The sequence below is a fragment of the Jaculus jaculus genome, chromosome 17 (genome assembly GCF_020740685.1).
Source record: "Jaculus jaculus isolate mJacJac1 chromosome 17, mJacJac1.mat.Y.cur, whole genome shotgun sequence".
Classification (NCBI taxonomy): Eukaryota; Metazoa; Chordata; class Mammalia; order Rodentia; family Dipodidae; genus Jaculus; species Jaculus jaculus.
The window spans coordinates 54,633,315-54,654,769 of NC_059118.1; the positions used below are offsets into that span (position 1 = coordinate 54,633,315).

At 41.6% G+C, this 21,455-nt stretch overlaps 1 protein-coding gene and 1 pseudogene across 2 annotated transcripts in view; one reads left to right on the forward strand and one right to left on the reverse strand.

The window, feature by feature from the left end:
* The window catches only part of Dtnbp1 (dystrobrevin binding protein 1), a 164,733-nt gene that overhangs the window by 41,921 nt on the left and 101,357 nt on the right, over positions 1-21,455 (forward strand). For both annotated transcript variants that reach the window (XM_045136485.1, XM_045136486.1), the window contains exon 6: positions 13,254-13,386. In XM_045136485.1, coding sequence (XP_044992420.1) covers positions 13,254-13,386 — 133 coding nt within the window. The remainder of the gene's footprint in view (positions 1-13,253; positions 13,387-21,455) is intronic.
* On the reverse strand, positions 5,244-5,695 carry LOC101603140 (annotated as a pseudogene).

The window sequence follows — 21,455 nt, forward strand, 5'->3', positions numbered from 1 at the left end:
GGCATCTGCTGTAGGCCAAGTGCTGATTCCAGCCTCTGAGGAACGTGTGGGTTTCTGCCATTAGGAACCCGACCTTCTAGTGAAAGTCCCTCTAGCCTTTGCAGATTTCCAAGGACTTGTTTTTTTTAGCAGAAGGATGCTGTGTAGTTTAGCTTGAGCTGCAGAAACACATCATGATATGTGGTGAGATGAATAGTGTGCATTGAGAAAGTGTAAGGATGAGGTGGTATTTTATACGTGTTCTGCCCACTTTCCTATTTTGTGAAAAGGCCACCATGTACCTTTATTATAGCACTAGGAACATATAGAAAAGTGTTTGAAATGTACTGCATTTCTGGGGGTGATGGCTCATGCCTTGCATTCCCAGCAGTGAGGAGGCTGAGGTAGGAGGCCAGCATCCAACTATGGAGTGAGTACCAGGTCAGCTGGGCTTGCATGAGATCCTGCCTCAAAAATAACTAAAAGTACTAAGGAGATCTCTTGAATTCCCACTAGAGGGCAGTCTAGCCCTGTCCCTTTATCACTGTCAAGGGCTTGTCTGAGTTTTCTGTATTTATTTTGTATGAACTATTTTAGAAGATTGTTCCTTCATCTAGAACAGAAAATTATGTTCATTGTAAGACAACACAGTGGTATCTGAGCATGGCGGCTCAGATATCTTCTAATCTGATCTAGTCTGCTACATTATTGTGTTGCTTTCTTCAATACAGAATTTGAGAGGTCCTCTAACAAGAGGAGTGTTACAGCTAAACGAGTGTTTCTTAAACTAGGTCATCCTGTCCAGGTAACTTCCTGAGCTCTGGCTGTTCAAAGAGCAGACTTTAGATAATTTCCAATCACCTACATGGCTCTCATTTGTTCCTAAATGACTTTTGCAAGTTAATGCTCCTCTTAAACTTTCTTTCCAACCTTAGTGCATGAAAGGGTGGCATCCACATTCGAAAAGTCTTGCCATCTTTGCATACGTGGCCTCTATGACCCGTGGGTTTGCAATCAAAGAAGCTATCTTTGTTCTGTGAGGCTAATTATTTTTGTTAGAAAAGAACTCATTAAGTATGGCAGAATTAATTTCAGTGTGCTATGTATTCTTCACATACCATGGTATCTATGAAATAAATGGCTCAAAGAAAAATTCCAGGCTGAATTGTTCTTCCTCTGGGACGATCTTCTCACAAAGATTTGTGGCGCTCTTTCCTACACAGCTGTCAGGCATTCCCAAATGGCTTTTCACAGTAAAATTCCACCTATCTTTTTCCACCAGTCACTAACAGAGACATATGCTGTTGTTACAGTGAACAAAATGGTGAGGCTTGAGCTCCTTGTGAAGGCATATTAGGTTCATGGAGGCCTGCTGGTGTTTTATGGGCATGCATTCATTCCATGTGAATTAATGTAGGAGGGAGTGAGGAGGTTGAGTCAGGAAATTAGATTTCTGGTACTTTAAATTCAATAAAACATATTCAGAATACATGTCCTATGTGTATTGATAGTAATTAATTTTAAATTTTCAATATAAAAAAGAAAATCTTGTAGTATTTTTTTTCTGTACTTTATTACTGATTTCAAATGCTATATTAAGAGTTAAAATGGAAGGTGTGGTGGTACATACTTATAATCTGAACACTCAGCTGGAGGCAGATAGATCAGGTCATCTTCAGCTGCAAGGTGAGTTGAAGGCCAGCCTAGGCTACTTGATATCTTATCTCAAAATAAAACACAAGCATTAAAATGGAAAATCTTTATTCCTTCTGCTTTCACGTGTCATGTGGCCAGGTCTGACATATTAACAATAAAGTAGTGTCATGTTGCTTAATGTTTTCAACATCCTCTCCCTGAGTTAGGTTTATTCTTTTACAAAAATTTGGCATGAACTCTTAACATTTATAATATGATGAGGAGGGTTCTTTCCAGGTTTTGTCTGGCTGGGGTTCTAAAGGCTTCCTGTATCTGCATTGGCACCTCTTTCCCAATTTGGGGAAAGTTTTCTATGATTTTGTTGAAGACGCCTACTATGCCTTTGGAGTGGAATTCTTCTCCTTCCACTATGCCCTGAATTCTTATATTTGATCTTTTCATAGTGTCCCGAATATCTTGAAATTCCCACTCATACTTTTCTTTAAGTTTGTCTTTCTCTTTGTTGGACTGTATTAGATCTGCCACCTGGTCTTCTAGCTTAGATATTCTGTCCTCTCCTTCATCCATTCTACTGGTGAGGTTTTCTATAGAGTTTTTTATTTCATTAACTGTGTTCTTCATTGCTAGTAATTCTGACTGGTTTTTCTTTATTATTTCTATTTTCTTATTTATGTCTTGTATTGCCTTCTTTATTTCATTAAATTGGTGTCCTGCATCTTCTTTGATTTCTTCTTTGATTCCTTTGATTTGTTCTTAGACTTCTTTGAACATGTTTACAATCATTCTTTTGAAATCTTTCTCAGGCATTTCCTCTAACTCGTTCTCACTGGAGGTCATTTCTGATGCATTAATACTTTGAGGTGGATTTATATTGTCTTGCTTTTTAGTGTTTCTTGTGTTATAATGTATATATTTTTGCATCTTGGATTAAGTTAATGCTTGGATTTTCTAGCTAGCTGTGTATTCTTAGCTGTATCAATTGATTTGATGTTATATATTTTCAGGGTAGGAGCTTAAGGTATTAGGTGTGGCTCTTAAGACTCTCAGAGTATCTACAAAGGTGTTCCTAGGGGTTGAGTTTCCCTGCTATGGGAGTATTCAAGTATACAGGTAGATTCTAAAATTTGACTAAATACTGTACACATTCAATCAAAAACAGCACCGAATATTTATGCAAGAGTAGTTATTATAACAACCAGATCCTCTATCAACAAAGAGGTTAAGATTTCTGGTCTGTTGAGGGATCCAAGTCAGCTTGTGACCAAGTAAGAACCTTCCCTGGTGCAATCCCAGTTACCTTTTTGGATGATTTTGGTCTCAGTCAAGTTGCTGGCTGGGTCGTTGGGCTGCTGTTCTGATTTCTGGAGCTGGACACTGGCTTTTCCTGCGGGGCAAACCGATCCTGGCAACTGTGGCCCTGCAGATTGGCACCCCTGCTGCTGGAATTGCCACTGCTGCTCCTGAAGCTGCCACTGCTGGATCTGTCGCTGCTGCTGGGTCCATTGCCTCTGTTGGGTCCACTGCTGCTGCTGCTGCTGCTGCTGCCGCTGCCACTGCTGCTTTAGCTGCCACTTCTGGATCCTCCACTGCTGCTGCTGGATCTGCGACTGCTGCCTCTGAAGTTGCTGCTACTGGATCTGCCGCTGCTGGGGCCACTGCTGCCAATGCCAGAGCCGCTGATGTTGCTGCCGGACTCTGCTCCTGCTTGGGTCCTGCTGTCGGCCAAGTTGGCATGGCCAGGTCCCAGGACCGCTGCTCTGTTTGCTGGAGCTGGGCACAGGTGGTGGGAGAGGTGAGGGAGCCGCAGTTGCTTTAGTTCTCTCGCTGTTCCACGTGTCCTTCTACCTCGTGGTCTGCTCCTCCGTTGCTCACTGCCGCTCTCCTTCACGTTTCCTGAGTTGCGGAGACCACCGGTGTGAGGGGAAGCGCCCGCACCTGGCTTTTCCTGCGGCTGGAGCCAAGCCTGGCAGCTCTCTGGTGCGCTGCTGCCGCCACAGTCGGCGGACCTTCCGGAGCCGCTTTTGCCAGCCTGTGTGGGCTCTGGATCTCTTCTACTTCTCCACTGCTGTTTCGATTTCCTGTACACCTCACTTTTTAGTAAAAGTGTGTATTTTGCTGAGTTTTTTCGGTCTTTTTCCCCCCTAGGCTGCTTTGGCGTGGTACCTAAGCCACCATCTTAACTGTAAGTCCCTTGAGCTCTTAACATTTAAATTTGATGATCAGGACTGGGAGATGGCTCAGCAGGTAAAGGTACTTGCTTGTAAGAGCTTACATCCCAGATTCAGTTCCCCAGCACCTATATAAAGCCAGATGCACAAAGTGGCACATGTGTCTGGAATTTGTTTGCAATAGCAGGAGACCCTGGTGCACCCATTCTCTTTCATTCTCCCTCACTCTTGCTGCCTGCTCACAAATAACTAAGAATTTTAAGTTAGATGACCATGGAACACAGATTTCTTTTCACAGTTTATTTTACATTGTAGAGTAATAGAAGCACTGTATCACCATAAATCAGTCTTTATCAAATTCAAACTAGGAACTAGGGGATAGAAAGACACAAGAATACATTCTTCTTCCTTAGGGCCTGATGCCTGAGAGATGTGAAGACACACATGGCTGTAGAGGTCAGTCAGATGTGAATCCTATGTGAGACTCAAAGGTCTGTGGATGCACAGAGACTGAAATGAAAGCACATCTGTGGTTGGGAGAGAGGGTTCGGTAGGGCTAGCATGTAGGACCTGGAGGGATAGCCAGGGGCAGGTGGGGGAGGGAGGCTGGAGGCAAGCAGAGGCTCCTCAAGCCAAGGCTGGAAGGAGGCAGGAGTGTACTCTTGGCTCTTGGAGTGGTGAGTAGGCCCCTTTTTGCTATAAGGTAGAATGTATGAAGGATAGTGGCGGTGAGATAGTACAGTAGGTTATAACAAAAGAGTCCCTGAAAGCTAAGTTAAGGAGCTTAACTTGATTGTGGAAAGACTTGGGAGTCTGAAGCTTTTTTGTTTAAATCTTAGAAATGCATTTTACTTTTATTTAAAAACAACTTAAATTTTTAGACAGATGATTTTAATATATAAATTTGATTTTGTTTATATATATATAAGTATTTCCCTCATTAATCTTCCATGTGAAAGGGATTATAGGCCAGAAGGAAGATACATTCAGCACACGAGAGTGTATCTTGTACGTGGGGCACTGGAAACAAGTGGTGTAGTGCTCCTACACATAAATCAGGATCAAGAGACAGTAAACATTAAAGGGGGAGGAGAAAAATTCTAGTCAACCAGATTCCAGAAGCAGACATGACACAAAAACTGCAGATCAGACCGAGTGAGCAGCTTTAGTTAGGACAGCGTAAGCTATGGGGGCTGGCTGGTGAGGCTACAGTGCACACACTAACGTGGGGGAGAGTTATTCACAGAGAAAGGCTACGTGAGGGATTTCTTCACCAAAGCAAATTAACTTCTTGTCAAGTGCCAAAACAAAACAAACAGAGCATAGGAGTGTTAGATAGCAGGGCGTGTTAGACTCTGTGCAGCATGCTGTTAGTGACAACTTTGTCAGTAGTGCATATGAATCATCAATGGTCACGATTTTGCCTCTTTTTGCCACATTTCAGGCATGTCTTCTTTTAGATACAGTGTAACTTTTATCTATTATTTCATCCTGTAAAAACATGTGAAGACAACGTTTATTCTGTGCCAGAGGATGACCAGCGACCTTGTTTATAAACTGTTCCAGTGCTTGCTTCCTCTCCTTAATAAATTTGTCATCAAATATTCCATCATCTCCTCTAAAAGGAAGTTGACGCAGAAATGCTTTCCCAGGGAGTGAGCAGACTACAGCCTTGCTTTCTCTCTCTAATTCACTCAAAGCCATTCAAAGTCACTCTGTCTTCTTCTAACAGTGGATTCCTTCAGCCTGAAGATAGGCAGATTTGTCTTGATCTGCCGACCCCCACTGTCTGCAGGTTGCTCACATCCATCTCCAGGAAGTTGCTGGGTGGCCTGTAGGCGTCCCTTAGGTTCTGCGTCTTGGTGATGAGTGTCTGCTACGGTCTCTGCCATTTCTCCACCGGCTTTCTCGCTCGCTCTCCTCGCCCCCTCCGTGTTCCAACACTGAAGCTGCCACGGGGACCCAGTGCTCCTGAAGCTTTTTTTGTTTTGTTTTGTTTTTAAGTTATTTATTTATTTATTTGCAAGCACGGGGGTGGGGGGATAAAGAGAGAATGGGCACACCAGGGCCTCCAATCACTGCCAATGATCTCCAGATGTGCCATTTTGTGCATCTGGCTTTACGTGGATACTGGGGAATTGAACCTGGGTTGTTAGGCTTTGCAGGCAAGTGCCTTAACCACCGAGCCATCTCTCTAGCTCAAGTCTGAAGCTTTTTAAAGAGGAGAACATAAATACTCATTGGGTGGAAGCAGTGAAGTGACCAGTGACTGCACTGGGTATCTTCAGTTGACATTTGTCATTTCACATGAGCTCTTGTTGCTGTTGCCATTCAGAAAGATGTTCTTCTCCCTTCCCCTCTCCTCCCTTCCTCTCCCCAGCAGGGGAAGCTTTCCCTCTAGCCTGGGCTGTCCTGCAACTCACCCCATAGCTTGGCATGAAGATGTTGTTTTCTTAGTAGTGTTCAGAGTTGGTACTAAATTACTCCCACATTTTCATCATCCCCCGCCCCATGTTATTAACAGCAGAGTGCCTGTAACAGCAAGTACAGTTTGTACCTAGAACAATTCTATCCATAAGAAATTAATTGGCCTCTGTAAGTAGTAACTCATTCAAGTACCTGGCCTCAGTTCCTTAGTCAAGTAACAGTACTGAGATCTAAATGAAGACTGCCATCTGTCCAGGCAAAAATGAAAAGGGAAAAGAAGGATGTATATTTTTCAATACAATTATTAATTCTATTATTTATTTTCTTTTAAAAATAATTTGAAGTATAATTCCCCTCAGTACATGGGATCCTAACCCTAAGATTATAGCCAGATTATAATTTGTAGACAGATGAGTTTATCAGAAAAAGAATGGAATTGCTATTAATATTTTGATCTTTTAAGCCATAGATCTTGTATCTTGATCATTCCTGGTCGATAGAATTTTTTTGAGGGTTTTTTTTTTTTTTTTGGTTTTTCAAGGTAGGGTCTTGCTCTAGCCCAGGCTAACCTGGAATTCACTGTGGAAACTCAGAGTGGCCTTGAACTCACAGCAATCCTCCTAACTTTGCCTCCCAAGTGCTGGGATTAAAGGTGTGTGCCACCATGCCTGGCTTTTTTTTTTTTTTTTAGTTTTTGAGGTAGGGTCTTGCTCTAGGCCAGGCTGACCTGGAATTCACTATGTAGTCTCAGGGAGGCCTTGAAGTCACAGCGATCCTCCTACCTCTGCCTCCAGAGTAGTGGGGTTAAAGGCATGTGTCACCATGCCCTGCTAGTTGGTTTTGACACAAGCTCTCATGAAGCTCAGGCTGGCCTCCAACTTGCTATGTTGTCAAGGCTGGCTTTGAACTCCTCATGTGCTTCTGCTTCCCAAATACTGGGATTAGAGGTATGAGGTATGTGCCACCTAGCCTGGCATCTTTTTTTTTTTTTTTTTTTTGATGTTTTTGAGATTGAACATTGCTAGATATCCTGACTCTATCTCCAGCTCACCATGTAGCCCATGCTGGCCTCAAACTCACAGCAATTTTCCTGCTTTGACTTCCCCAGTGCTAAGATTGCAGGCATGTGCCACCATGCCTGGCTACCAAAGTTTGTGATTTAGCTAGTCTTTGTTCAGCATTTTTATATTCATTTAATCACTGTCAAATGCCAAGTTTAGTCACTGGCTCACTTCAACCTTTTTTTTGGTTTTTTTTTTTTTGGTTTTTCGAGGTAGGGTCTCACTCTGGTCCAGGCTGACCTGGAATTAACTCTGTTATCTCAGGGTGGCCTTGAACTCATGGCAATCCTCCTACTTCTGCCTCCCAAGTGCTGGGATTAAAGGCATGCGCCACCATGCCCGGCTTCACTTCAACCTTTTGAGACCTTTGCCAGATGAGTGTTTCCAGTCTTCTTTCCAAAGATGGGTGTCACATGGCAGATTCTGTGTGTGGGGTCAGAACCGGCTTTCCAAGTGTGTTTCAGAGCTTGTGCTGCACTGGTGCTCCCTGTACTAAGGGTGCCTGCATGACACCAAAGCCTCTTAGAGTTAAATCAGATTTAGTTCTTATCACCAAAGTGAAATATCCTTTTAAATAATCATGATCTGAGAGTCTTTTGTATGTCTTAAGACCCTGTCAAACTAGTCAGAAAAGAAGGGAGCCGGTCATGGTGGTGTATGCCTTTAATCCCAGCATTCTGAAGTAGGAGGATCACTGTCAATTTGAGGCCAGCCTGGAACTACAGAGTGAGCTCTAGGTCATCCTGGGCTGAAGCAGGACCTAACTCAAAAAAAAAAAAAAGTGTGGCTTATGCACTCAGGAGGCAGAAGTAGGAGGATTGCCATGAGTTCAAGGCAACAACAAAAAAAGAGAGAATAACATGAATATTGCCTCTCTGGTGCTTGTAGTACTAGCTGAGTCTGCTAGTCTCACTTTCCATGTAACAAAAACTGACACAAATGGTGATTAAATGTAGCACCATTCTTCCTTTCCCCCTTATGGACTATCAGTAATATTCTATAATTATTGATTACAATTTAGGTTTTACAGGTTATTTCATTTAGACATTCTGTAACCTTGTGAAATAGCTATTTTGCATTGCTGCTGAACATAGTCAAAATCATCATGAATGGATGTTAGCTTTGCTTAGATTGCCCAGTGGTTTGCTATATACATCGTGTGATGATGAGTCAGCACCTGAAATGTCTTTGAACAGAACTGCTAAACATTTGTCTTCACAGTTGCTAAAATTCATGTCTTTAAGCTGGATAGAAGAGTTTTTATAAGCCCAGGCATTTAGTAAAGCTAAACCTTAGGACATCAGTAACTAAAGATGTTAAAGGTTATTGCTGGCAAAGCATGGTGGTTTGGGTTCAGTTTTCCAGGACTCACTTAAAGCCAGATGCACAAAGTGGCGCATGCATCTGTAGTTTGTTTGCATGTTTGCAGTAGTAATGGGCCCTGGCACACCCATACTCACTCTCTTTGTGTTTCTGTCTGGCTCTCAAATAAATAAATAAAACTTTTTTTAAAAATTTAGGATATCAGAAAATGGGAATGGTTCTAGATTTAATAATCTTTGGATTTAACAAAGATTAACTCAAGACAGGCAAGAAGCTGGGGAAATGGCTGAGTTGTTGAAGACACTTGATTGTAAAGTATGTTATTCTAGATTTAGGTTCCCAGCCATGTAAATTTAAAAAATTTAAAACTACGTGTGGTGGCACATGCATTTAGTCTTAGCACTCAGGAGGCATTGGTAGGAGGTTTGCTGTAAATTTGAGGCCAGCCTGGGACTGCAGAGGGAGTTCCAGGTCCGACTGGGCTGGAGTGAGAGCCTACTTTGGGAAAAAAAAAAATTGCATCTTAATAACTACAATTGCAAATTGAAATTTGAGGCATTTGCCTCTCTAACCTAGGTGCACCGAAAGCTAGTTTAGAAAGTCCAGTGGGTCAATGAAGAGATTCTATTGTAGTTTAAAGAGTGAGCTTGAGTTGACAGGTTATGCAACCAGCTTGTCTCTCTTCTGCCTTCCTTAAGGAATTGTTGTGTTCTTCATAGGGGAAAAAAAAACACAAAAAACAAAAACAACAACAACAACAAAAAACCCAGCAGAGTTTTATTGAAGCCATTGCTTTGGTTTAAATGTGAAATGTCCCCCACAGATTCATATGTTGAGTGTTTGGTCTCCAGCCGGTACCTTTTTTTTTTATTTATACATTTGAGAGAGGGGAGAGGAGAGGTAGAGAAAGAGAGCGAGAGAATGGGTGCACCAGGGCCTTTAGCCACTGCAAACGAACGTCAGACACATGTACCACCTTGTTCTTCTGCGTTATATGAGCACTGGAGAATCAAACTGGGGTCCTTAGGCTTTGCAGGCAGGTGCCTTAACTGCTAAGCCCTCTTTCCAGCCCCTGGTGACTCTTTGTTTTTTTAATATTTTTGTTCATTTTTTATTTATTTATTTGATAGCGACAGACACAGAGAGAAAGACAGATAGAGGGAGAGAGAGAGAATGGGCGCGCCAGGGCTTCCAGCTACTGCACATGAACTCCAGACACGTGCGCCCCCTTGTGCATTTGGCTAACATGGGACCTGGGGAACCGAGCCTCGAACCGGGGTCCTTAGGCTTCACAGGCGAGTGCTTAACCGCTAAGCCATCTCTCCAGCCCCCCTGGTGACTCTTTTTTGGGTGGTTGTGGACTAGACCACTTGGGAGGTGGGTTGCTTCCAGGCTCACTGCCTCCTGATCTCCTATGATGTGACTAGCCACAAATTCCTACTGCTGTAAATGGAACTGAACTTTCCCAGCTGCCATAATGGACCTTATCCCCTTAAATAGTGAACCAAAATAAATGGCTCCTTCTTTAAGTTGCTCTGTCAGGTGTTTGGTCTGAGCAAATGGGAAAAGTATCTAAAACAACTATTTATCTAATATCCTTACTTTATTTATGAGAGGAGAGAGTATGTATGTGGAGGCCTGTTGCTGCTGCACATGAACTCCAAATGCATGGTCCACTTTGTACATCTGGCTTTATGTGGTTACTGGGGAACTGAACCCAGGCAAGCCAACTTTCCATGCAAATACCTTTAACCAGTGGGCGTGGTGGTACACACCTTTAATCCCAGCACTAGGGAGGCAGAGGTAGGAGGATCACAGTGAGTTCAAGGCCACCCTGAGACTACAGAGTGAATTCCAGGTCAGCCTGAGCTAGAGTGAGACCCTACCTTGAAAAGCCAAAAAAGAAAAAAAAAAAAGAATGTGTGACAAGATCAGTAGATGTAATAGATCAGAATATTGGTAACGTTGTCATTTTTCCTGGACAAACTCACATACCTACAAGGTAGGCTATGTTCTTAGACTTAAGGTCCCATGAAAAGAGAGCATCAGACATTCCTTGACTGGGCCACTCCCTTGATCTGCTCCTCACATCCTGCCCTCTCAGGCATACTGCCATTTGAATGCGCCTCAACCACTGTGAGCTCTACGAGCATAAGGCCTGCTTTCTCATCCTTGTGGCCCCTTGACTGGCATATGCCAGTGATTGATCAGCAAATGGTTATGGGGCTGTTGGAGTTCTAAAACCTTTAAGCTTTTCTGTTGTAAAAGAGAGAAAAAAAGTAGTCCTTGCAGTGGATTATTTAGCATTCTACCAACTGTCATCATTGTACCATAAAAAGGACTCATTTGGGTTCCCACTGCCCTTCCCTGGCTGTGTGCCAAAGACCTATCTTAGTTTTTCAAGGTCTTGAGTATTTTCAGTGAAATATTTGACCATTTGTTGTCCATGTTCCAACAAAGCTGCAAAGCTGTGTGGCCTAGAGACAGAATAGCTAGTGAAAGACTACTCAACTGGCAGGTAGAGCTGATTCTCACCCCTCCCCCACCTCCACCAGGTCCCCTCTCCCCCACCTCCCTGGCCTCTGACTGGCTCAGTAATCTGGTCTGACCAAGTATTTCTGCATCCTTTCATACCTTGGGGGTTTAGATCTGTGATGTACCAAAAGTAAAACAAATGCTAAAGTACATTGGAATTGTAAATAATAAATTATATTGGCATAATTTGTGTTAATTACATTTTACTATTTCTCATGTGAAAACTGTTTATGCACATGTTATATTTACAATCATTAGGTGATAACATTAGTTTAATCAAGTTTTATCATTTTTCATTATTGTATTTGATTATTAAAGTACTTAAAAAACCTAAGTATTGAAAATCTTTGAAATATACCTAAAATAATTGAGGTATGTTTTAATGTTGCTCAGTATGCTTACTTTTGCCTTGAGAAAACTATTAAGAGGGGAAGATGGCCCATTAGTCAAAGGTACTTGCTTACGAAGCATGTCAGCCTGGGTTCAATTCCCCAGTACTCACGTAAAGCCAAATGCAAAGTGGTACTTGTGTCTGTGATCCCAGTGTGCCTGTAACAATGGGAAGCAGAGCTAGAAGAATCCAGAACTCCTGGTTGTAGCAGGAACTCCTGTCTCAAAGAAAGTGGTGCACCGACACCTTCACATACGTGCCATGGCACATGTGCACTTACACACATGCACACAAAATAAACAGATTTAAAACAAATATTAAGAGCATGCCGGGTACTGGGGAGATGGCTTAGTAAAGTGCTTGCTACCCAAGTGTGAGGACCTGAGTCTGGGTCCCCAGAGCCCTGCGTGGTGTCAGGCATGGTGGTGTGGGCTGTAGTGCAGGGCAGTGCTTGGGAGGTGGAGGCCGGCTGTCCTCAGGGCAGGCCAGCTAGACTAGCCAGATTGGCGAGCACTAGGTTGACTGAAGAGCAATTGGAGAAGACACCTGACGTTAACCTTTGGCCTCCACAATTATGCACATACACACACACACACACACACACACACGTGTCCACACGCATTTGAGCACACATACACACAGGTAACCTACACATTCATATACCAGAAAAAAAAATGGAAGCCAATTTCAAGAGTTTAAACTTTACCTTCTTAAAACATTTTTTTTTTAATTTTTATTTATTTATTTATTTGAGAGCGACAGACACAGAGAGAAAGACAGATGGAGAGAGAGAGAGAATGGGTGCGCCAGGGCTTCCAGCCTCTGCAAACGAACTCCAGACGCGTGCGCCCCCTTGTGCATCTGGCTAACATGGGACCTGGGGAACCAAGCCTCGAACCGGGGTCCTTAGGCTTCACAGGCAAGCGCCCAACCGCCAAGCCATCTCTCCAGCCCAAAACTTTACCTTCTTAAAAATATTTTCAACAACATAAAAAGTCTTAGCTGGGTGTGGTGGTGCACACCTTTAATCCCAGCACTCAGGAGGCAGAAGTAGGAGGATTGTCATGAGTTCAAGGCTAATCTGAGACTACATAGTGAATTCCAGGTCAGCCTGGACTGATGAGACCCTACCTTGAAAAACAAAACAAACCAAGAAAAAATCGTTCACCAGGTGTGGTGGTATCCGCCTTTAATCCTGGCATTTGGGAGATAGAAGTAGGAGGATAGCCTCAGTTTGAGGCCAGCTGGAGACTCCATAGTAAATTACAGGTAGCCTGTGCTAGAGCAAGGTCTATGAAAAACAAAACAAAACAAAATTTCACTTGTTTGTTTATAAGGAGATATATATATATATATATATATATACACACATATATATATATATATATATATATGAAACATATAATTATATACATGCATACATACATATCCGCATATACAAATATATACATATATATAGTTATATATGTATACACACACACCAAGGCCTCCTTCCTCTGCAAACAACAACAGAGGCATGCACCCTTTGTGCATATGCTTTTCATGGATCCTGGGGAATTGAATCCAGACAGGCAGGCTTTGCAAGCAAACACCTTTATCCACTGAGCCATCTCTCCAACCCATCCTTTGTTTTATTGACATTTTCTTTTTGATCAAGAATTCTGACTTGACATTTCTTTTCTTTTCTTTTCTTTTTTTTTTTTTTTTTTTTAGCTCATTTGGAGTCTAGTTTTGAGGAGGTAGAAAATCACCTGCTACATCTGGAGGATCTGTGTGGGCAGTGTGAATTAGAAAGACATAAACATGCACAGTCTTTGTGCCTGGAAAATTATAAGAAGAGTAAGAGGTAAGTTTGGCAAGTTGGCCACAACGTTTATTTTCTGTTCCGAATTGATTTGCATGCTGTTTTTTTAATAAGTTTAGGGTTTTTTTTGTTTTGTTTTGTTTTTCCCCAAGGTAGGGTTTCACTGTAGCTCAGGCTGACCTGGAATTCACTGTGTAGTCTCAGAGTGGCCTGAAACTCATGGTAATCCTTTTACCTATGCTTCCCAAGAGCTGGGACTAAAGGCATGCACCACCATGCCTGGCTGTTTTTATAAATTTAGAATGAAAAGCTTATTAATAAGTATTCCCATCTAATTTTAAATTTATTTATTTGAGAGAGAGGGAGAGAGGAAGAGGCAGATAGAGAATGGGTAATCAAGGGACTCTAGCCACTGCAAACCAACTCTAGGTGCATGCACACTTTGTGCATCTGGCTCTACGTGGATACTGCGGAGTTGAACCTGAGTCATTAGGTTTTGTAGGCAAGTGCCTTAACCACTGAATCATCTCTACAGCCCCCATCTATTTTTAAAAAATATTATTTGCTGCCATTTAATGAGATGAGCTGTAAAAAGCCAAGGACAAGCAGGGTAAAATGTACCCCCAATATGAAGGTGGAAAGAAACAAAGGGCAAAGTTTCTAGCAAAATAGGAGCACTAGCCTATTTTAGCTTTTTCTTGTTTGTTTAATAGTAGGTGGCTGAGCTAGTCTTTCCATTTTCTCTTCTGTTTTAATGGAGTTGGGGGAGGGGGTTGGTGGGAAGGAACTTGAGCCCAGGCCAGATAGAACAGAATCTCAACTCTGGTCACATACTAGATGTAAGACAGCAAGCAAATTAATCTCTTAACCTCAAGATCACTGGTTTCTAGTGGGAATAGTAATGTACTAATCCTGACAAAAATTCTCTGAGATTGGGGGTTAGGAAAACACTGAATGTGTGGAAGGGATGGGTTATCACACAGCTGTTAGGTTCACTGGAATGATACAAAGAGAGCTGAAGTTCTTCATCCATGTCTGAAGGAATGTGTTAAGCTGATGAGAGTAAGGATTACCTGGGGGAGAGTTTAGAACTCAGATCCCTGAACTCCCTTATAGAGGATCTTTGTCCAAAGTTTATTGCAGTTGTGTTAAAATAACTCCAGGTGATGCTGATGGGGATGCATGAGGCACCACATTTTGAGAGACCGATGGGCAGGGCTCACAAGCTGTGCAAACATAAAAGACTCCAAGGACTGTGTCAAACTTCATAAAAGTATGTGTGAGGGCTGGAGAGATTTCTTAGTGGTTAAAGCATTTGCCTGCCAAGCCAAAGGATACTGGTTCGATTCTCCAGGTTTCACGTAAGCCAGATGCACATAGTGGTGCACGCATCTGGAGTTCGTTTGCAGTGGTTAGAGGCCCTGGTATGCTCATTCTCTGTCTCTCTCTCTAATAAATAATTAATTTTTAAAAGTTTGTGTGTGAATCCTTGTGGAGGTGGTTTGTATCAATTTCATTTTGCCCACTGTGTGATGCATTCAGAATGGAGTCCCATCAGAGGAAGAGCTTTGGGAATTACAGCCTCCCGGAGGCAGTATATTATTGGGGGCAGGCTTATGGGTATTAGAGCCAGCTTCCTCCTGCCAGTGTGTGGCACACACTCCTGTTGCTATTGTCCATCTGATGTTGGTCAGGAGGTGACGTCCACCCTTTGCTCATGCCATATTTTCCCCTGCCATCATGGAGCTTCCCCCAAGTCTGTAAACCAAACTAACCCCCCCTTTTTTTCCCCTAAGCTGCTCTTGGTCAGGTGTTTTCTGCCAGCAATGCACACCTGACTGCAACATCATGTAAAGCTAGATGCACAAAGTGGCACATGTGTCTGGAGTTTTATGTGCAGTAGCAGGAGGCCCTGGTGTTTCCCCTCTCTCTTTCCCTACCTCAAGTAAATAAATAAATATTTTTTAAATATTAGAAGACAATAATAGATGATTATAGGAAAGAATGGTATTTAGAACTCTATTATGCTTTTCTTCACCCTCTTTCAATGACTTAAATAACCTTTAATTAATGTATCACAATTTATGTTACAAAATAAAGGAGTTTTTGGAAAATAACATCACCTAAAATTTAAGTAAAAGCCAAAATGTACTGAGAAAAATCTTAATTTTTTTTTATTTTTTTATTTTTCGAGGTAGGGTCTCACTCTTGCCCAGGCTGACCTGGAATTCACTGTGGAGTCTCAGGGTGGCCTTGAACTCACAGTGATCCTCCTACCTCCACCTCCCAACTGCTGAGATTAAAGGCGTGCGCCACCACGCCCGGCCTTAATTTTTTTTTTTGTTTGTTCTTTTTCATTTTTTGAGATAGGGTTTCACTCTAGCCTAGACTGACCTGGAATTTACTCTATATTCTTAGGGTGGCCTAGAACTCACAGTGATCCTCCTACCTCTGCCTCCCAAGTGCTGGGATTAAAGGCGTGCGCCACCACACCTGGCAATCTTTTTATATCATTGAAATGGCAGAGTATTAAACTTAGGTATGATAATAAACTTCAAAAATTTATTTATTTTTATTTATTTGAGAGCAAGAAAGAGGCAGATATATATATATATACGTATACATACATACATACATACATTCATACATACACATAGAGAGAGAGAGGGTGGGGGGAGAGAATGGGCATGTCAGGGCCTCTAGCCATTGCAAACAAACTCTAGACACATGTGCCACCTTTTGATTCTGGTTTATGTAGGTTCTGGGGAATCAAACGTGGGTTCTTTGGCTTTGCAGGCAGCTCCTTAACCACTAAGCAATCTCTCCAACCCTAAATGAACTTTTTGATAATGTCTGTTTCTCTAAAATAGATTAAGTATCATGCTAATTTATGATGACCAGTTTGTGAATAGTAGCTTAAATTTATAGGGAAATATTTCATATCCCAATTTTTTTTAGTTTTTTGAGGTAGAGTCTCATTCTAGCCCAGGCTGACCTGGAATTCATTATGTAGTCTCTGGCTTGTCTCAAATTCACAGTGATTCTCCTACCTTTGCGTGATGAGATTAAAGTGTACGTCACTATGTCTGGCTAGGCCAAATTTTAAAAAGTGTCATAAGTTTTTAAACCTAAAAATTTTAGCAAGAAGGTTAAAGAATGAGAAATTTAAGTTAGCTAGTCTTTTGATTAACCTTAAGACTTCATCTGAGTGGAAGTATTATTGGTAGATAATTAGTCTCATGACAGCTGCATAAAATACTAGAAATGTTAAAACATTTTGCATCCAATTGTCTTATAATGACAGTGGATTTAATTAAATTGTAGTCATATTTTTACTTGGTTGATTATTACTGATTTAATTACAAATTATTAACAGAAATACAACTTCAGCCAGGTGTGGTGATATGTATTTCTAATCCTGAAACTAGAAGCCAAGGCCAGAGGAATGACTGGAAGTTCAAGACCATGCTGGGCCATATAGGAGAGATCTGGTCTCAAAAAGATAAATAAGTACAATTTGAGTTATTGTGAAAAGTCCTAATCTTGACTTTCTTCTTCACCATTTACTACCTGGTTGAAATTTTGCAAATTGCTTATCATCAGCTTTATTACCTGTAAAGTAGAGGTAATGAGAATTTCTGTTTGTTTTTTTTTTTAATGAGAATTTCTGACAGGGTTTATGAAGAAAAAGTTTTTGTTTTTATTTTTAAAGGACCAAGTAAAATGCAAGCTTAGTTAGCTCACAGAATCAAATTCTGAATTCTAGCTCACTTGCTTTTTAAAATATAAACAAAAGTAATGTGGTACTTTGTCTAAATTTGTTTATAGACTGAAAGTCTCAGCCTACTTTATTCAGCACATAAAATGGTGAAATAGCTTTTTTGGAAAGAAACCTTTTGAAGCTGGGCATGGTGGTGCACGCCTGTAATCTCAGCACTCAGGAGGCAGAGATAGGAGGATCGATCGCCATGAGTTCAAGGCCACCCCGAGACTACATAGTGAATTCCAGGTCAGCCTGGGCTAGAATGAGACCTTACCTCGAAAAACCAAGAAAAAGAAAAACCAAGAAAAGAGAGAAAAGAGGAAAAGGAGAAAGATAAAAGAAGAAAAGAGAAGAAAAAAGAAGGGAAAAGGGACCTTTTGGAAATAGTTAATGTAGTCTATTTACATGACTACTTAATAATTGAGTATAGTGTACATAATTTGGGTACAACCACTGAAAATTAAACAGTTTTATTCAGACAAATATAGATTATTTATATGTATAGAAAACACTAAAGTAATGAAGAAACTACAAATTATAATTCAGAAGAGGCCTTGCTTACCTGGTGAGTATCTAGTTATAATCTTATTGCCATGGGCTTTACCCTCAAGCTCAGGTGAGTCAGAAAGAGAGCTGGTTGGTCTGGGCTCAGGGGCTGGCTCAAGAAGAGGTCAGCACACTTGAGTAGGGATGAGAGAGAGAGAGGATTGGAGGAGACTTGGCCAGATGCTGAATTCCAGTTCTGCTGAAGCAGGCAATGTGACATCTCCTAACTGGCTACCTGAAAAATAAAGCTACCTGACTAGTTCCTTCTTATTCCCTCCTCTCTTGAGAAGAAACTCTAACTGCTGTTAGGGAAAGGGGATGATGACTGTTCTTTAGCTACTTGCAGCTGAATGGGGTCATAGAGCATGGCAGTTAAGAGTTGGGGGCGTCACTATTGAAAGGGTCAAGAGAGAAACCTGTGAGTCAGTCAGATGTCTCATTGTCATCTGTATGGAGATTTTTTTTCTACTTTGGTCTGTTTTTCTGAAACTGGTATAAAAGAGGATTACAGGTATTAGTAACATAAAGAATTGAGACCTATCACAGGTGTTCGAAGTTTAACTGTGAGGTAGGGGTGGTTGGTAGTCCTCTTGTAAGTGGTGAGTGATCAGCTCTCAAAGGGTGATTAAGGGGCCCTGTGTAGATGGAATTAGATTGTTATCTAATCATCTGAGTATGAGCTGCCTGTAAATGAACAGAGATAAAGTTAAAATAGCAACTAAGTATACAGGGTTCAAAGATCAACAGAAGAACTATAAAGACTATAGTTGTTACAATCTTTTCTTACCATGAAAATTTTGAGATTTATTTTTAGAACTGTTTACCAAATGGTATGGACTAGATCTATTCTTGTAAAGCAGATGAGACATTAGCAGAATATATAGATAGCATTTAACCTTAGAGTGGCATGAATATCTCTGAGTTCTTGTGAGTACATCTATGTAAAGTCACAGTCTGAGCTATGATGTCTAAATGTATGATTTTTAAAATAATTTTTAAAGTTCATTTTTATGTATTTATTTATTTGACAGAGAAAGAAGGAAAATGGGTGCACCATGGCCTTCAACCACTGCAAACGAACTCCAGATGTGTGTGTCCCCTTGTGCATCTGGCTAACGTGGGTTCTGGGGAATCAAACCTGGGTCCTTTGGCTTTGCAGGCAAATGACTTAATTGCTAAGCCATCCTCTAGCCCTTTTTTTTTGTTTTTTTATTTTTTATTTTCCTAGGTAGGGTCTCACTCTAGCCCAGGCTGACCTGGAACTCACTTTGTATTCTCAGGGTGGCCTTGAACTCATGGCGATCCTCCTACCTCTGCCTCCCTGGTGCTGGGATTAAAGGTGTGCACCCCTGTGCCTGGATGTACCCTTTATTTTATTCTCTGGCTATATTTTTCTGTTGAGTGCTTAAGACCAAGTAGGTAGCCAGAATTTTAAATTTTATATGCACTTTTGAAGGTCAGTTGTGGCCCTTTAGGAGAGACTTTTAGGAACCTGGGAGGAGGTCCATGGCTGTCTCAGCATTTGTGCCATATGCTGGGGTGAGAGTCAGGGTCATGCTGATTGTAGGGCTTCCCTTAAAAGCATTGAGGGTCCCCTCTGTTCTGACTCCCCTTCTACAGACTGGATATTGATTGGAATCCAATCTCTGGGTCTCCATGTGGTCCCTAATGAAGAAGGTAGGTGACTTACCAGAGCTGCAAGGCCCTCTAGAAGTGTCCCATCATCTCCTGGGCCCTTTTGACCTGGAGGGGCTTGAGACTAAAATATTGGCCATTCTTTTTGCTCTTAAGTCCTCATTTTTTTTGATGGGTATATCTGGTTATTGAGCACCCAGAAGAAAAATGGGAATATATATGTACTTTTTGTCTTAGCAAAATAGATCTACTTAAAGGATGGCATTACAACCTTAGATTATTTTGTAACATTTCATTGTCTGAAGACATTGTAAGCCATATCTGTAATACAGAAAGTATATGGCTGGAGAGATTGGCTTAGTGGTTAAGGCACATTCCTGCAAAGCCTAAGGACCCCAGTTCGATTCTCCAGGTCCATATAAGCCAGATGTTCATTTGCAGCGGCTAGAGGTTCTGGTGCACCCATTCTCACTTACTGTCTTTCTCTCTCTCCTTCTCTCTGTCTCTAATAAAAAAAAAAATTAAAAAATTTTAAAAAAAGAATGTGTGTGTGTGTGTGTGTGTGTGTGTACAGGCAAACATGTTAACAGGCCTGAAGACAATTTTTTTCAACAAAAATATAAATACTAAGCTGGGTGTGGTGGCATATACCTTTAATCCCAGCACTTGGGAGGCAAAGGTAGAAGGATTGCCGAGAGTTCAAGGCCACCCTGAGACTACATGGTGAATTTCAGGTCAGCCTGGACTAGAGCGAGAGTCTACCTTGAAAAACCAACTATTTAGATATATGGTTAGAATATATATATAAATTGTATATATTCTGACCTTTTTTGTGTCTGGTATACTTTTGATTTTAAAAGAATTCTTAGGAGAGTGACCTGTTATCTCAGGGAGCAATTATCAGTTAGAAATTTTTCATGGAGAATGACAGGCCTAACACATTAGTAGGATTCTTGCTCAGAGTTAGTCTTAGTGAATTAGAGGGACTATTGTCAGTGTCTTGAGGCAGGCTGGGCTAGAACTGTGGATTTTTATTGTCTTCGTTTCTTGAGTGATTTTAACTGGCAAGTTTTACCACAACTAGTAGTTTGACGGTATGTCCCCCATAGACTCAGGTGTTTTATTAAGCTTGTAGCCTGGGGAGGTGTCACTGTGAGTAAATCCCTGGAGTCCAGCCCTGAGGTGTCACTGGAGTGCAGATAAGAGAGGTCTCTGAGCTCTGGTGGGGGTCCCTGCTGCTTGCTTTTTGCTTTTGGTTTTTTTTTTAAATCTCTCCCACTATTGATGGAACTTGTCCCTTCCTAATCTGTGATCTTGATATAAATCCCTTCCTCTTGTAAGCTGTGTCTGGTGTGGATGTTCATCCCAGCAGTGTGGAGCTGTCTATAACACTGAGATTCCTAAAAATCTACTGAGTTGCTTGAGGGTCTCAGGGAGTGAGCAGGAGATAATAGGCCTCATTTCCTGGCCACTTAATGTCCCAGTTTTCTGACAAAAACAATCTCAAATATTTTATGGTGTCTTGGTGTAGTTGAGCCCTGGAATTTAAAGTCTTAAGCTCTATCAGCTGGGAGATTGAGAAGCCTGAGGATCTAATCTATGGCTCTGGATTAGTTTGGGGTGATTTTAGAGATAGAAGAACAACAACTTCTCCTCCTCCATTATTATTATTATTATTAGTAGTATTATGATTTTGTGAAACAGGTCTAGCTGAAAAATGGTATTGTGTGTCTCCTTAGGGGACAGGTTTCTTTACTCCTAGGGGGTCTGTTGCCTGTAATAAGAAAAACCAGGGCTGGAGAGATGGCTTAGTGGTTAAGTGCTTGCCTGTGAGGCCTAAGGTCCCTGGTTTGAGGCTTGATTCCCCAGGACCCACGTTAGCTGGATGCACAAGGGGGGTGCACGCATCTGGAGTTCGTTTGCAGTGGCTGGAAGCCCTGGCGAGCCCATTCTCTCTCTCTCTCTGTCTCTCTCTACCTGCCTTTCTCACTCTGTCTGTCGCTGTCAAATAAATAAATAAAAAATGAACAAAAAAATTTTAAAAAGAAAGAAAAAGGCTGGGCATGGTGGTGCACGCCTTTAATCCCAGCACTTGGGAGGCAGAGGTAGGAGGATCACAGTGAGTTCGAGGCCATTCTGAGACTACATAGTGAGTTCCAGGTCAGCC